At 68.9% G+C, this 14,566-nt stretch overlaps 1 protein-coding gene across 1 annotated transcript in view; it reads left to right on the top strand.

Moving 5' to 3' along the window:
- The first annotated feature begins 2,004 nt into the window (after positions 1 to 2,004).
- CACNA1A (calcium voltage-gated channel subunit alpha1 A) overlaps positions 2,005 to 14,566 on the top strand; it is a 32,240-nt gene continuing 19,678 nt past the window's right edge. The window contains 18 exon segments of the mRNA XM_030006378.2: positions 2,005 to 3,040; positions 7,037 to 7,142; positions 7,498 to 7,637; positions 9,408 to 9,499; positions 9,577 to 9,729; positions 10,170 to 10,357; positions 10,972 to 11,075; positions 11,157 to 11,272; positions 11,357 to 11,413; positions 11,533 to 11,622; positions 12,064 to 12,273; positions 12,349 to 12,461; positions 12,983 to 13,095; positions 13,425 to 13,556; positions 13,698 to 13,770; positions 13,864 to 13,981; positions 14,060 to 14,127; positions 14,221 to 14,327. Coding sequence (XP_029862238.1) covers positions 2,754 to 3,040; positions 7,037 to 7,142; positions 7,498 to 7,637; positions 9,408 to 9,499; positions 9,577 to 9,729; positions 10,170 to 10,357; positions 10,972 to 11,075; positions 11,157 to 11,272; positions 11,357 to 11,413; positions 11,533 to 11,622; positions 12,064 to 12,273; positions 12,349 to 12,461; positions 12,983 to 13,095; positions 13,425 to 13,556; positions 13,698 to 13,770; positions 13,864 to 13,981; positions 14,060 to 14,127; positions 14,221 to 14,327 — 2,267 coding nt within the window. The 5' untranslated portion in view covers positions 2,005 to 2,753.

Here is a 14,566-nt window from a genome sequence, read left to right as displayed (position 1 = left end):
CCCCCGGGTCGCTGGTGGCGGGGGGGACACGGGTGGGCATGGGGACGGTGGCCCCGTTCCAGCCTGGCACTGTCACCCTTCCCCGCATGCCCTCTGGCATCGCCTGTGGGTGGGGACACGGGGCGACACTTTTTGGGGGGAAAAGGGGCTGAAATGGCAAAGCTGCCCCGTGCTGGGGGGGGGGGGGGGGGGGGGCTGCGGTGGGGGGGGGCTCTGTCCCGCCTCTCCCCGGCCCCATGCCAGGGGCGATGGAGACGCGGCCCTGAGCATCCCCCCCCAGAGTCGGGGTGCAGGAGGGTGGGAAGGTGGGGGGCCGCGGTCCCGCTCCCCCCGCAGCCGCCCCCCTCGCCCCGAGCCGGCGGCACCGAGCCGGGCGCGTGGCAGGGCCGCGGTGCCGGGACAAAAGCGCTGCCCGGACAAAGGGCCCTGACGTCAGGCGCGGGGCTGGGGGGCACCGGGCGACCTACTTCCCGCTGCGCCGGGGTGGGCGGCGGCCGCGGCTCGGGGGGACCCCACGGTGCGGGCGCTGCCCCCCCGCATCCTTCCCCCCTTCCCTGGGGCCCCCCAGCCCCGGCAGAGTCCGGCCGCGGCGTGCCCCCGCACACCCCCGGGATGGGGTTGGGGGGACCCCGGGGGTCTCCCCGTGGGGAAACTGAGGCACGCGCCAGCAGCCGGGTCAGGCTTCCTTAACCAGGGCGGCTGCGTAATTAAAGCCCCAGTTAATGAATTAATGCCGGGTCTGTGGAGAGGAGCCGACTGCGGGGACAGGGATGGGGGTTTGGGGACGGGAGGGTCCGGGGGGGGGGCCGGGGTGGGTGAGGGCACCACGGACCCGCCACCACCCTCGCCGGCAGCCGCCCGTCCTCGCGCACGCGGCCACGTGCGTCGCCGTGCGAGGGTCGCGCCTGTGGTCACGCGTGTCGGCCACGAGGCCGTGCAGGTGTGCACAGACTCGCACGCGGTCGGACACGGGGTCTTGCACGCAATTGTGCGCATTTGGCCCCATGGGCGTGCGTAGCCTCGCACGCTGGGCGTGCTCCTGTCCCCACAGTTGTGCACAGCCTTGCACGTGGTTGCGCACGCCCTCGCACGCTGTCCTGTGGCATGTGTTGGTCCTGTGGCCATGCACGCCCGTGCACGCTGTTCCTCCCCGCTGCCCTGCACGCCCTCACACGCTGTCCTGCACGCAGCTGTGTGTGTCGGTCCCGTGGTCGTGCACGCCCGTACACGCCGTCCTGCTTGTGCATGCCTGCGCACGCCATCCTGCCTGTGGTCCTGCACGCTCTTAACGCAAGGTCGTGCACGCCCGTGCATGCCATCCCTCCCGTGGTTGTGCACGCCCTTGCACGTGGTCCTGCAGACCCTTGCCTGTGGCTGTGCACACCGTCCTGCCCCTGGTTTTGCCCGCTCACACACGCCATCCTGCTCGTGGCTTTGCACACCCGTGCACGCCATCCCACCCGTGGTTGTGGACGCCCTTGCATGTGGCCGTGCACACCCTTGCCCGTGGTCCTGCAGACCCTCGCCCCTGGCTTTGCACACCCACGCACGCCGTCCTGCCCCTGGTTTTGCACGCCCTTGTCCGTGGTCCTGCAGACCCTCGCCCCTGGCTTTGCCCACCCTGGCCCGTGTCCGTGCACACCCGTGTCCGTGGTCCTGCAGACCCTCGCCCCTGGCCTTGCACACCCGTGCACACCGCCTTGCTCGTGGTTTTGCCCACCCGCACACACCGTCCTGCCGGTGCCGGGTGCCCGGTGGGTGCCGGACACGCTCTCCCGGGGTGCTGCACCCCCAGCACCACCCCCCCCGGCGCCGTGCCCCCCCCCCCCATCCCCGCGCTCGTTTTAGCCCTAACCCGGGCGGCGGCGGCAGCGGAGGAGGAGGAGGAGGAGGCGGGGGGAGGAAGAGCCCCGCGGGCAGGCGGGGGGGGGGAGCAGGAGGAGGAGGAGGAGGAGGAGGAGGAGGAGGAGGAGCGCGGAGGCTCTGCCGCAGCCCGGGCCGATGGGCCCCGCCGCCCCGCTGCTGCCGGGGGGCTGACGGCGACCCCCGCCCGGCCCCACCGAGCTCCGAAGCCGGGGGGGGGGGGGGGGGGTGGGACGAGGACACCCCCCCCGCAGCGCCGCCCCCCACCGCCGCCGCCGCCGTCGCTTTTTACCGCTTTTCTTTTGGGCGCTGGGGGCTTTTTTTTGGGGGGGGGGGCAATTTTCGGCCCCTCCCGCCGATGCTCCGGGCTGCCTCGGCGGCGGCTGCCGGGGGCGGCGGGACGCGCTGACCGGGCGCGTTTTTTTTTTTTTTTTTTTTTCGCCCCCCCCCCCCCCCCCATTGGCGCAGCCGGGGCCGCCGCGCTGGGGGAGCTGCCGCCGTCCCCCCCCCCCCTTCCCGCCCCGCTGCTGCATCGGGGCACCTCGGCACCCCCCCCCACCCCGTACCGGGAGCCGCAGCGGCGGGCCCCCCCCGCCCCACCGGGGGTGCCGCCCCCCCCCCCCCCCCCCGCTGCCGGATTGCGGGGGGGCAGCACCCGCCGGCCCCCGCCGCGGGGGCTCAGAGGAAGGATGCCCGGGCCGGTCCCCGCTCCCGCCGGCCCCGCCGCTTGAGCGATCCCACCCGCCACCTCCACCCCCGGCCCGGCCGGGACGGACCCCGGCCCCCCCCCACCCCTCTTCCCCGCCGCGGCGGCGGCCCATGGGATGTGATGAGCTCCTCGCCGGCGCCGGCCTCAGCAGCGTAAGCCCCGGCCCGCGGCTCTCGGCAGGATGGCTCGCTTCGGAGACGAGGTGCCGGCCCGTTACGGGGCAGGAGGCGGCGGGACCGGAGGCCCCGGGGCCGCGGCGGGGGGCCGGGGAGCGGGGGGTCCGCGGCAGGGCGGCCCCCCCGGGGCGCAGAGGATGTACAAGCAGTCGATGGCCCAGCGAGCCCGCACCATGGCTCTCTACAACCCCATCCCCGTCCGGCAGAACTGCCTGACGGTCAACCGCTCCCTCTTCCTCTTCAGCGAGGACAACGTGGTGAGGAAATACGCCAAAAAGATCACCGAATGGCCATATCCTTTGGGGGGGGGGGGGGGGGGGGGGGGGGGGCCGCGGCATGCCACCCGCTCACCGGGCCCCCGGCTCTCTGTCCCACGTCCCCATCCCCCTGCCCTGCATTGGGTCCCCCATCCCCCTGCCCTGCGCCCGACTCCCCGTCCCCACGCCACGTCCCCGTCCCCATCCCCGTGTCCTGCACCTGCTCCTGGTCCCCGTGCTGGGGACCCCGCTTCCCTGCCCTGCGCCAGCTCCCTGTCCCCGTGCTGGGGACCCCGCTTCCCTGCCCTGCGCCACCTCTCCGTCCCGTGTCCCCATCCCCCTGACCTGCATTGGGGTCCCCATCCCACGTCCTGCATCAGCTCCCCACATCCTCATCCTGCACCAGCTCCTCATCCCCATATTGGGGTCCCCATCTCCCTACCTTGCATTAGGTCCCCATCCCCATGCCACGTCCCCATTCCCCTGACCCGCATTGGGGTCCCCATCCCCACACCACGTCTCCATTCCCCTGACCCACATTGGGGTCCCCAGTTCCCCACACCACATCCCCATCCCCCTGACCCGCATCGTGGTCCCCATCCCCACGCCATGTCCCCATTCCCCTGACATGCATTGAGGTCCCCATTCCCCTGACCCCCATTGGGGTTCCTGTCCCCACGCCACGTCCTCATCCCCCTGACCCGCATTGGGGTCCCCGTCCCCACACCATGTCCCCATTCCCCCAACCTGCATTAGGGTCCTCGTCCCCATGTCCTGCACCAGCTCCCTGACCCCACGCTGCATCCCTGTCCTCTGTCCCCAGCCCCATGGTGGGGTCCCCTGCCCCATGCCCTGTCCCCGGACCCCTCTCCTGCACCCGGCCCCTCTCCATCGTCCCTGTGGCCGTGCCCCCGTGCCAGTCCCTGCCCAGTGGGTTTGGGGGGTCCAGCTTATCCTGGGGGGCTGGGGGTAGGGTGACCCCATTGCACCAGTGTCTCCCAGTGCCCTCATTGCGGGGGGGTGGGCCTGACCTGGCATCCCCATTTCCCTGCACCCCTCGGCGCTGGGCTCAGCCCCACCGTCCCCCCCCGGTGCCAGCAGAGCCCCTCTCCATCACCCCGGGGTTCCCCCAGACTTGGGGTGTCCCCAGGCATCTGTCCCCCCCCCCAGGGCCAATCCACTGGGGCGTTTGGGGGCACGGGGCTGTTTTGGGGCATCGTTGCGGGGCTGCAGCTCCGGCCCCACTGCCCTTGGCTACCTCCTGGCCCGTTCCCCCCCTCCTGCACCCCAAAACCCTCAGCCGGCAGCAGTGGCCCCAAAAGAGCCACTGTCACCCAAAAAGGACCACAGTCACCACTCCTCGCGGCCGTGAGGGCCCTGTGCGGGCTGGGGGGGGGGGCACCACGCGGTTTCGGGGTGCTGCCGAGGGCTCGCCGCCAGGTCCACTGGCTGCGCGTCTCCCCTGAGCTTTTTGGGGACCCCCCCCCCCCCCGAAACCGGGGAGGATTCGGGCAGCGGGTGCTGCCGGTGCCCCACTGGGCATGTGCGCCGCAGCCGCGGTGCTGTGGCGATGGGCGGCGGGGGGGGATGCGTCCGGCGCAGCGCCGAAATGTCGGCCCCGGTGCGGGGACGGTGCTGCCGGTGCGGGGACGGTGCTGCCGGGAAGCGGGGGGGGGGGAGCGGTTTGCCGCGTGGAAGCAAATCTGCCGGTGCGTGGCCGCGCCGTGCCGTGCCGTGCCGTGCCGTGCCGTGCCGTGCCGCAGCAGGACGGGCACCGCCGGCAGCACCGTGGTGGTGGCTGTAGCATCCCGGGGGCAGGACCTGGCACACCGAGACCCACCGTGCCAGGCCCTGCCGTTGGCACCGAGCAGGGCGTCCCCGCTGCCGCGTGCGAACCGGGTCACCGCTCCGGGTGGCGGGGAAGGGGCTTCGTGGTGGCGGAGGGGGGGGGGCGAGGGCGGAGGAGCGGCGGGTGAAGGCTGCTGCTGTCGCAGCGGGTCGGTGGCCGGCGCTGACGTCCAGCCGGGTGGCCGGAGCCGGCGGCGAGGCGGGAGCGGGGCTGGCGGGGGGGGGGGGGGGGTCAGGGTGCTGGGGTGCCGGGGGCGAGGGCAGCCTCGCCGGCGGGCGCAGCGGGGGCCGGGGAGGGTGATGCATCGCGCCGCCCACCCCAAGCCCCTGTGGGCCCCGTCCTGCGGGCGTGCGGAGCCTCCCCCGCCGTCACGACGGCCCGGGTGGGAGGAGGCGGCGGGCTCCGTTTGGCCGGGGGGGACGCTCCCACGGCACCCAAAGCCCGTCCCGCTGGGCACCCGCACTCCAGCTCCCCGCGGCGGGCGGTGGCACTGCCCCGCTCACGGCTGGCATGGCACAGGGGGCCGATGGGCACTGCCCGACCCTTGCAGGGCTGCCCCGGGGAGGCTGTGCCCTGGCTCGGGGGGCAGAGCTGGCCCTGGGCACGGGTCCCCACGGCCGGAGAGCTGTGCTGTGCCAGATAGCCGTGCCGGATAGCCGTGCTGTGCCGGATAGCCGCGCTGTGCCGGATAGCCGCGCTGTGCCAGATAGCTGTGCTGCATCGCTGTACTGTGCTGGATGGCCGTGCCGGAGAGCTGTGCTGCCCCGGATAACTGTGCCGTGCCAGATAGCTGTGCCGGATAACTGTGCCATGCCGGATAGCTGTGCCGGATAGCTGTACCGGATAGCCGTGCTGTGCTGGACAGCCGTGCCATGCCAGATAGCTGCGCTGCGTCCGATAACTGTGCCAGATAACCGTATTGTGCCGGATAGCCGTGCCGGATAGCTGTGCCACGCTGGATGCCTAAGCGGAATAGCCATGCCAGGCAGCCGAGCTGTGCCGGGTAGCCCTGCCATGCCAGATAGCTGTGCCAGGCCACACAGCCGTCCCAAATGTCCGTGCCACATCACCATGCCAGGCCAGATATCCGTGCTGAATAGCTGTGCCCGATAACCGTGCCGGGCCAGATAGCTGGGCTGTGATGGATAGCCATGATGGATGGTTGTGCCAGGCTACATAGCCATGCCGGATAGCCATGCCGTGCTGGATAGCCGTACCAGATAGCCGTGTTGTGCCGGAGAGCTGTGCCATGCCAGATAGCTGTGCTGGATAGCTGTGCTATGCTGGATAGCCTTGCCGGACAGCCGTGCCGTGCCAGATAGCTGTGCCAGGCCGGATAGCTGTGCCATGCTGGATAGCCATGCCGGATAGCTGTGCCGCATCAGGCAGCAGGGCCAGCGGCCGTCCCCCACACCTTGGCTGCGCTGCAGAAGGGTGGGGAGCAGGATCCGGTCCCATCTTTGCAAATGTTGTTGCCGCTGGCGTGACCTCAGCCGAGCCCTCGGCTCTGGCCATGGGGCAGCTCTGCCGGTGCGCCTGGGGGCTGCAGCACCCGCCAGCTGCGCGGGTCTGGTGGCACAAACGGGGTGTCCCACTCGGTGGCCACTTAATGTGGTGCAGCACTTGCCACAGGGCTGCAGGACAGGGTGTCTCGAACCCCCCCCAGCCTGCCCCAGCCCGTGCTCAGCTGTCACCCACCCGCGCCTGCTGCCACCGCACCCCGGCACCACTGACTGGGATAGGGGATGCGCTCACCGAACGCAGACCCCAAAATGTGTATGGGTCCCAGCAGCGGCACCACACGAGGACGGCATCCTTGCTTGGGAGCCAGCAGGGCCGGGCGGGTGCCGTGTAGGTCTCCCCGGGTCCCGCTGTCGCTGAGACGCTTTGATCGCCGCCGGCTCCCGCCGGGCGAGAGGCTTCGTGCCGAGGAGCCGGGGCCGCCGGGTCGCGCCTTTGATGGGGAAATTAATGAGCCGCGGAGCACGTGGGCGCTGGTGGCAGCCGGGCCCGCGTCTCTGCCGCCAACCGCCGCCGGCGCGGGGGGGTCCCAAACCCCCCTTCCCTTTGGGCATCCCACCAGCCCCTCTCCTGCCTCGGTTTCCCCAACCAGCCTGGTTTGGGGGGGACCCCAGGTCCCTGCGGGCTCAGCCCAGCCGGGTTTTCCTTGACTCGGCCGCACTCCTTTTGAATACATGATTTTAGCCACCATCATCGCGAACTGCATCGTCCTGGCGCTGGAGCAGCACCTCCCCGACGAGGACAAGACCCCCATGTCGGAGCGGCTGGTGAGCGCGGGGTCGGTGGGGGGCTCCGGCGAGGGTCCCCAACCACCCTGGCGTGGGCGGCAGGACCGGGGCTGGCTGCCAGCCTGCACCGCGCACAGCCAGCACACCCGGCATCCGAAGGCCATGGCTCCTGGTCCCCCCGGACCCGCCGGCGTCCCAGTTTCCTCCTTGCTGGGAATCTGGGCCATGCCGGGAGCAGCGGCCGCCTCCGCCTCACAGCACCTGGAGAGGGTGGAGGGGAGATGGGGCAAGCAGCTGCCCCGGATGCCCCCTCGCCCCACGGGCTGGAAGCATGTGTGGGGGGGGTGTCCCCGTGTCCCCCGTCCGGCGGCCTCACGCCTGTCCCCGTCCCCAGGACGACACGGAGCCGTACTTCATCGGCATCTTTTGCTTTGAGGCGGGGATCAAGATCATCGCGCTGGGCTTCGCCTTCCACAAAGGCTCCTACCTGCGCAATGGCTGGAACGTGATGGACTTCGTGGTCGTCCTCACCGGGTGAGGTCCCCGTCCTGCCTGCCCGGGGACACGGGGGGACGTGCGCCCCCCCCCCACCCCCGCAGAGGGGCTGTGTGTGCGTGTGCACACACGTGTCAGCCCTGCGCCCTTCCCCGCGTGTAGCAGACCCACGCATGTGCGTGCAGGCTGCAGGACCCTGCCTGCGTGGTGGAGCACGTGTGTGCAGAGGATGTGTGCGCACACGCGCGTGCGTGTACATGTGTGCATGTACGCACACGCGTGTGCGGGGCCTCTGTGTGTGCAGGGCTGCACCCGCCGGCGGTCCCGGGCGTCACCAGTGCCTGCCGGGCCGGGGCCGGGCAAGACGTTAATTATCGCCTGCAGCGCTCGTCCCGCTTCCCCAGCGGCAGCAAGTGCCTCTTAGTGCTGTCACAATATTTCCCCATGCCGCCACTCACCGGCCCAGCACCCGCGCCCGCCGCCAGCGCTTTGGTGGCAGCCCCGACTTCCCTGGCCCTGGAGCCCCCAGCCGGCTGCTGCCCCCCCCAGCCATGGCACCCTCCCCCCAGACCCTCTGACGGCTGCTGTGTGTCCTGTGTTCACCCTCCTGCCGGGAGAGCCGGTGGGGAAACTGAGGCAGGGAGCAGCGGGGCTGTTGTTGGAGGGGACAGCCCAGTCTCTGACTTATGTGACCCGTGGCCCCTAGAGCACTCGGCTACATCAGGGGTTGCTCTTTGGCTGCTTCCCTCTGCTCCTCCCCCCCCCCCCCCCCTGCATCCTGGTCCTCTGATCAACCTGCTCCCCCCCCAACTCCTGCACCCTGCTCCCCCTTGCCCTTGCCTGCTCCCCTCATGCCCTACTCTCCCTTTGCACCGTTTCCCCTGCACCCCGCTTCCCCCTTCCCCCGCACCCCTTGCACCCTGCTCCTCCCTTTCTCCCTTGCCTGCTCCCCCCTGCATGCCACTCCCCCTGCACCCCGCTCCCCAATTTGCCCCCCTGCTCCCCCATTGTCCCCCGCCAGCCCCTGTGAATGAGTTGTGGCGTCACTGAGGCAACAAGGATGAATGAACTCAGGGGGACCCAGCGGGGTGAATGGGGGTGATGGGGATGAATGGAGATGAATGGGGGTGATGGGGATGAATGGGGCCGGCTGGTTGCTGTGGTGATGGGCACCAGGAAGGGACTCTCTGCAGCATCGGGGCGGGGGGGTGTCCGGCAATGAACCCCTGGGGTGCGTCCAGGTGCCTGGGACCCCCCGCCGTCACCCAGGTCCTGGGGGATCCCGTGGGCTGGTGCTGGACGGGGGCTACGACCCCCCAGGCCGGGCCCTGCTCCAGCATCAGCACTGGCAGCGCTGCCGTGTTCAGCCCGGAGAGGCTAAATATAGCCCAGCGCTCCCGCCCGCGCTGCCGGCACGGCCATGGGCACGTGGCCATGCGGCTGGGACGTGGGGGCTCTTGGTGGCTGCGATGGCACGGCCGTGGGCTTGTGGCCGTGTGGTGGGGACATGTGGGCTCGCCGTGGCTGTGACGGTGTAGCCGTGGGGCACGTGGTGGCCCGTGGAGGATGTGTGGCTCTTCTGGGACGTGATGGCTCTTGGTGGCCGTGATGGCACAGCCCATGGGGGGGGGGGCATGTGGCCAGGCTGGGATGCGGTGGTCCATGGGGGACGCGTGGCCAGGCTGGGACATTGTGGCTCTTGGTGGCCACGGTGGCATGGCTGGTTGGGGTCCCCGGTTGGGTCGGGGTGCTGGCTGTGGGGTGGGGGGGGGGTCCCTGCCCGCTGACCCCGCCCCGTCTCGCCCACAGCATCCTGGCCACAGTGGGCTCCCAGTTTGACCTGCGGACGCTGCGAGCCGTGCGCGTGCTCCGGCCCCTCAAGCTGGTCTCGGGGATCCCAAGTGAGTGGCTGGGGGGTCGGGCGGGGGGTCCTGGGGGTTTCTGGGGGGCCACAGCTGCTCAGGCCCATCTGGTGCAGGTTTACAAGTCGTCCTGAAGTCCATCATGAAGGCGATGATCCCGCTGCTGCAGATCGGCCTCCTCCTGTTTTTCGCGATCCTCATTTTTGCAATCATAGGATTAGAGTTTTATATGGGCAAATTTCACACCACCTGCTTCGACCTGGTGACGGGTAGGTCTGCCCCCCCTCCAAACCCCCCATACCCCTCCCTGCCCCCCCCCCTGCCCTGCCTCAGTTTCCCCACTGGGGAGGGCTCAGAGCCCGCCGTGGGGCTGGGATCAGGGGCTGGCTCCTTCCCCCCCCCCTTCCATCTCCCTGGGCCCGTGGCCCGCACCCGATATGGAACGGCCTAATTACTTCTCTCCCCTGATGAAGATGCCGTTAATTGGCGGGAGCTATTTCTGCACGGCAGCCGCGTCAGCACCATGGTGGGGGGGGGGGCCTGAAGGAGGCTGCGGGGGGCGGGCACGAGGGGGTCTGACAGCCCCATGGGGGTCACGCCCTGACTCTAAACTCTCCTGGGTGAATGCAGCCCTGGGGGGAACGGGGGTCCGGGCTTGGGGGGGTTGTTGGGGCAGGAGCAATCCCCAGATCTGTGTCCCTCCTCCCAGACGAGATCAAGGTGGAAGTCCCCTGCGGGACGGACGAGCCAGCCCGGATCTGCCCCAATGGCACCAAGTGCAAGAAGTACTGGGAGGGGCCCAACTACGGCATCACCCAGTTCGACAACATCCTCTTCGCCGTCCTGACCGTCTTCCAGTGCATCACCATGGAAGGGTGGACAGACCTCCTCTACTATGTGAGCCCTGACGCCACGGGAATGGGCACCACCGCCGGGCTGTGTCCCCCCCCCCTCCCCAGGGTCCCCTCATTCCTCACTGAAGCCGACTTCTGTCTCCTGAGGGCTTGCCAGTCCCTGAGGGGGTCCCCAAGGTGTCTCTGGGTGGGGGGGGGTGTCCCTGCTCACTGCTCCCATGCTCCAACCCTGCGGGGTGCACGGGGATAGAGGACAATGGGACGCAGCCCCCCCCCCCGGCCCCAAAAAGGTGGAGGTGATTTGCAGAGGGAGGGGTTGCTGCAGAGCAGGAGGGTACCCCAAAAAAAGGGTGCTGGGGTCCCCCCTCCGCTGGCAGCCCCAAGCCTTGCAGGGATGCTCTGCATCCTCCCTGGCCCCCCGTGTCCCCCCCCTGTTGCCATGTGTCCTCCCGTGTCCCCCCCCCTGTCCCAGCGTGGGGTGGGGAACATGGCCAGGGGATTTGGGGTGCCGCCAGCCCCCAGGGGGGACGCCGGAGCCGCTGCGCTGCACTCTGTCCCTTGGCCTATATCCAGCCACAGAAACGAGGCTGTGCCCGTGCCCCCCCCCAGCTCATGGGACGCCCCCACCCCTGACCCCTCCTTCCCCCCCCCCCTCAGAGCAACGATGCCTCAGGGAACACTTGGAACTGGCTGTACTTCATCCCCCTCATCATCATCGGCTCCTTTTTTATGCTGAACCTAGTGCTGGGGGTGCTGTCTGGGTAAGCGGCCGGGGGGGGGGGGGGGGGCCTCAGCGGGAGGGGGGTGCCCACCCTGGCCCCCCACTGATGCCGGCCCCGCAGGGAGTTTGCCAAAGAGCGGGAGCGGGTGGAGAACCGCCGGGCGTTCCTGAAGCTGCGGCGGCAGCAGCAGATCGAGCGGGAGCTCAACGGCTACATGGAGTGGATCTCCAAGGCGGGTGAGGGCCGTGACCCCCCCCCAGCCCCCCCTCCGGGACACCCGCACTCCCCCTGCCCCACTGAACTCCCCACTTTTTTCTCAGAAGAAGTGATCCTGGCGGAGGACGAGACCGAGGGAGAGGCCCGGCACCCCTTTGATGGTAAGTGCCCTGCCCCAGCATGCGCCCCGGCAGGGTGGGCGGCCACCCCGGGGTGGGGGTGTCCCGGCGGGGACCCCCTGGTGACGCCCGCCTCCCTCTGCCCCTCGCCCCTGTGGGAGCTCTCCGGAGGGCCACCATCAAGAAGAGCAAGACGGACCTGCTGAGCCCTGAGGATGCCGAGGAGCAGCTGGCCGACATCTCCTCCGTGGGTGGGTGGGGGGCACGGGTGCCCCCGGCTTGGGGCGGTGGGTGGGGGGCGATGGGTTGGGGGGGTGATGGCTGATGGGGTGGGGAGGTGATGGGTAGGGGAGAGATGACAGGTTGGGGGATGATGGGTGGGGGGGATGACGGGTCGGGGGGTGACGGGTGATGGGGTGACTGGTGATAGAGTGATGGTGGAGAGGTGGTGGGTGATGGGGTGAGGAGGTGATGGGTGGGGGGGATGACGTGTTGGGGGGGTGATGGGTGGGGGGGGTGATGGGTGATAGGTGATGGGGTGACGGGCAATAGAGCGATGGGTGGGGAGGTGGTGGGTGATGGGGTGACAGGTTGGGGGGTGATGGGTGGAGATGACTGGGGCGTGATGGGTGACGGTTTGGGGATGGTGGGTAATGGGGTGACGGGTGGGGGCTCCCCCCCGCGCCCCGCAGGCTCCCCCTTCGCCCGCGCCAGCCTCAAAAGTGCCAAGCTGGAGAACGCCACCTTCTTCCACAAGCGGGAGCGGAGGATGCGCTTCCACATCCGCCGCATGGTGAAAACTCAGGCCTTCTACTGGACCGTGCTCAGTCTGGTAGCGCTCAACACCCTGTGTGTTGCTATCGTTCACTACGACCAGCCAGATTGGCTTTCCGACTTCCTCTGTGAGTGCCCCCCCCCACCGCCGGACACCCCCCCGCCCGGCCCTCAGCCCCCCCTCACTCTCTCTCCCCCCCCAGACTATGCAGAATTCATATTCTTGGGACTCTTTATGTCCGAAATGTTTATAAAAATGTACGGGCTGGGGACGCGGCCTTACTTTCACTCGTCCTTCAATTGCTTCGACTGTGCCGTGAGTCTAGCCCCGGCCCGGCTGCTGCCAGCGGGAATGGGGTGGGGATGGGATGGGATGGGGATGGGGATGGGATGGGGATGGGGATGAAGACAGGGATGGGATGGGGATGGGGACGGGGTGGGGATGGGGACGGGACAGGATGGGATGGGGATAGGCATGGGGATGAGGACGGGGATGGGATGGGGATTGGGACGGGATGGGGATGGGGATGAGGACGGGGACGGGACAGGATGGGATGGGGATGGGGATGGGATGGGGATAGGGACAGGATGGGGATAGGGACGAGGATGGGACAAGGTGGAATGGGGACGGGGATGGGGACAGGATGGAGAGGGGATGGGGATGGGGACAGGATGGGAATAGGATGGGGATGGAATGGGAATAGGATTGGGATGGGGACGGAATGGAGATGGGGATGGAATGGAGATGGGGATGGGAATGGGAAGGGATGAGGACAAGATGAGGATGGGGAAGAGGTCAGGATAGGGATGGGATGGGGACACTCTCCCCACCCCCAGGTTATCATCGGAAGCATCTTCGAGGTGATCTGGGCTGTTGTGAAGCCGGGAACATCCTTCGGGATCAGCGTGCTACGAGCTCTCAGGTTACTGCGCATTTTCAAAGTCACAAAGTAAGTGCTGATGGGTCGGGCGCCGCCGCTCTGTCCATCCGCCTGTCCGCCTGTCCGTTGGTCCGTCTGTCCATCGGTCTGTCTGTCTGTCAGTCTGTCTGTCCGTCGGTCTGTCCGTGTCTGTGGGTCTGCGAGCACAGGGGCAGTGCGAGCACGAGTGAGCGTGTGGATGCACGGAGCCATCGTGGGGTGCGTGGGTGCCGAGTTGCCGTCCCTCGTCCCCTCTCCATCTCTGTGTCCCCTCATCACCCCCATGTGCCTTCGCATCCCCTTCTCCCCCCACGTCCCTGGTCCCCCCACGGCCCCACAGCCTGGCTCTGCCCTGGCAGGTACTGGGCTTCCCTGAGGAACCTGGTGGTCTCCCTTCTGAACTCCATGAAGTCCATCATCAGCCTCCTCTTCCTCCTCTTCCTCTTCATCGTCGTCTTTGCCCTTTTGGGGATGCAGCTCTTTGGGGGACAGTGAGTAACCGGGTGGGGGACAGGGCCCCCCCCCCCAGGGTCACCCTGGCCCCCCAGCATGGGGGTATCTCTGTGCCCCCAGGCCCCTGCTGGGGGGCACCCGGCTGGGGTGGGGCTCCCACCGTTCCCCCCCCCCCCCAGGTTCAATTTTGACGACGGGACCCCTCCCACCAACTTCGACACTTTCCCAGCAGCAATAATGACGGTGTTTCAGGTAGGGACCCCCCCGTCCCCTCCCTGGGGCTCCCGAGGAAGTGGGGTGCCGGCGGAGGGGTCCCTGCTGCCCCCATGGCTCCTTCCCCCCCAGATCCTGACGGGCGAAGACTGGAACGCGGTGATGTACGACGGGATCAAATCTCAGGGCGGCGTCAAGGGGGGGATGGTTTTCTCTGTCTACTTCATCGTCCTCACCCTCTTTGGCAACTGTATCCTCGGGGTGCTGGGGGGCTCTGGGCCGGGACGGGGATGCGCTGGGACCCACTTTGCCTTGACGGGGCACCCAGACACCCTCCTCAATGTCTTCTTGGCCATCGCGGTGGACAACCTTGCCAACGCGCAGGAGCTCACCAAGGTAAGGACCGGTGTCGGGGACGTTGGGGGGGGCCACCCCAGCCCATCACCTGTGGCCTCACGGCTGGGCTGGACATGGCGCGGGGCTTTGCAGGACGAGCAGGAGGAGGAAGAAGCCGCCAACCAAAAGCTGGCACTGCAGAAGGCGAAGGAGGTGGCCGAAGTGAGCCCGCTCTCTGCAGCCAACATGTCCGTCACCATGTAAGTACATCATGTGCCCGGCTCCATCCCTGGATCCATCCCTGACTCCATCTGGCTCCGTCCTTGTCTCCATCCCCAGCTCCATTCCTGGCTCCATCCATGTCTCCGTCCCCAGCTCCATCCCCATCTCCGTCCCTGGCCCTGGCTCCATCCAACTCCATCCATGTCTCTCCCCAGCTCCATCCCAGTTCTGTCCCCAGCTCCACCCCTGGCCCCAGCTCCATCCTTGTCTCTGTCCC

This window comes from Aquila chrysaetos, unplaced genomic scaffold, assembly GCF_900496995.4.
Source record: "Aquila chrysaetos chrysaetos unplaced genomic scaffold, bAquChr1.4, whole genome shotgun sequence".
Taxonomy (NCBI): domain Eukaryota; kingdom Metazoa; phylum Chordata; class Aves; order Accipitriformes; family Accipitridae; genus Aquila; species Aquila chrysaetos.
Note: the sequence above shows the minus strand (reverse complement) of the source record. Positions and strands in the feature narration are given on the sequence as shown.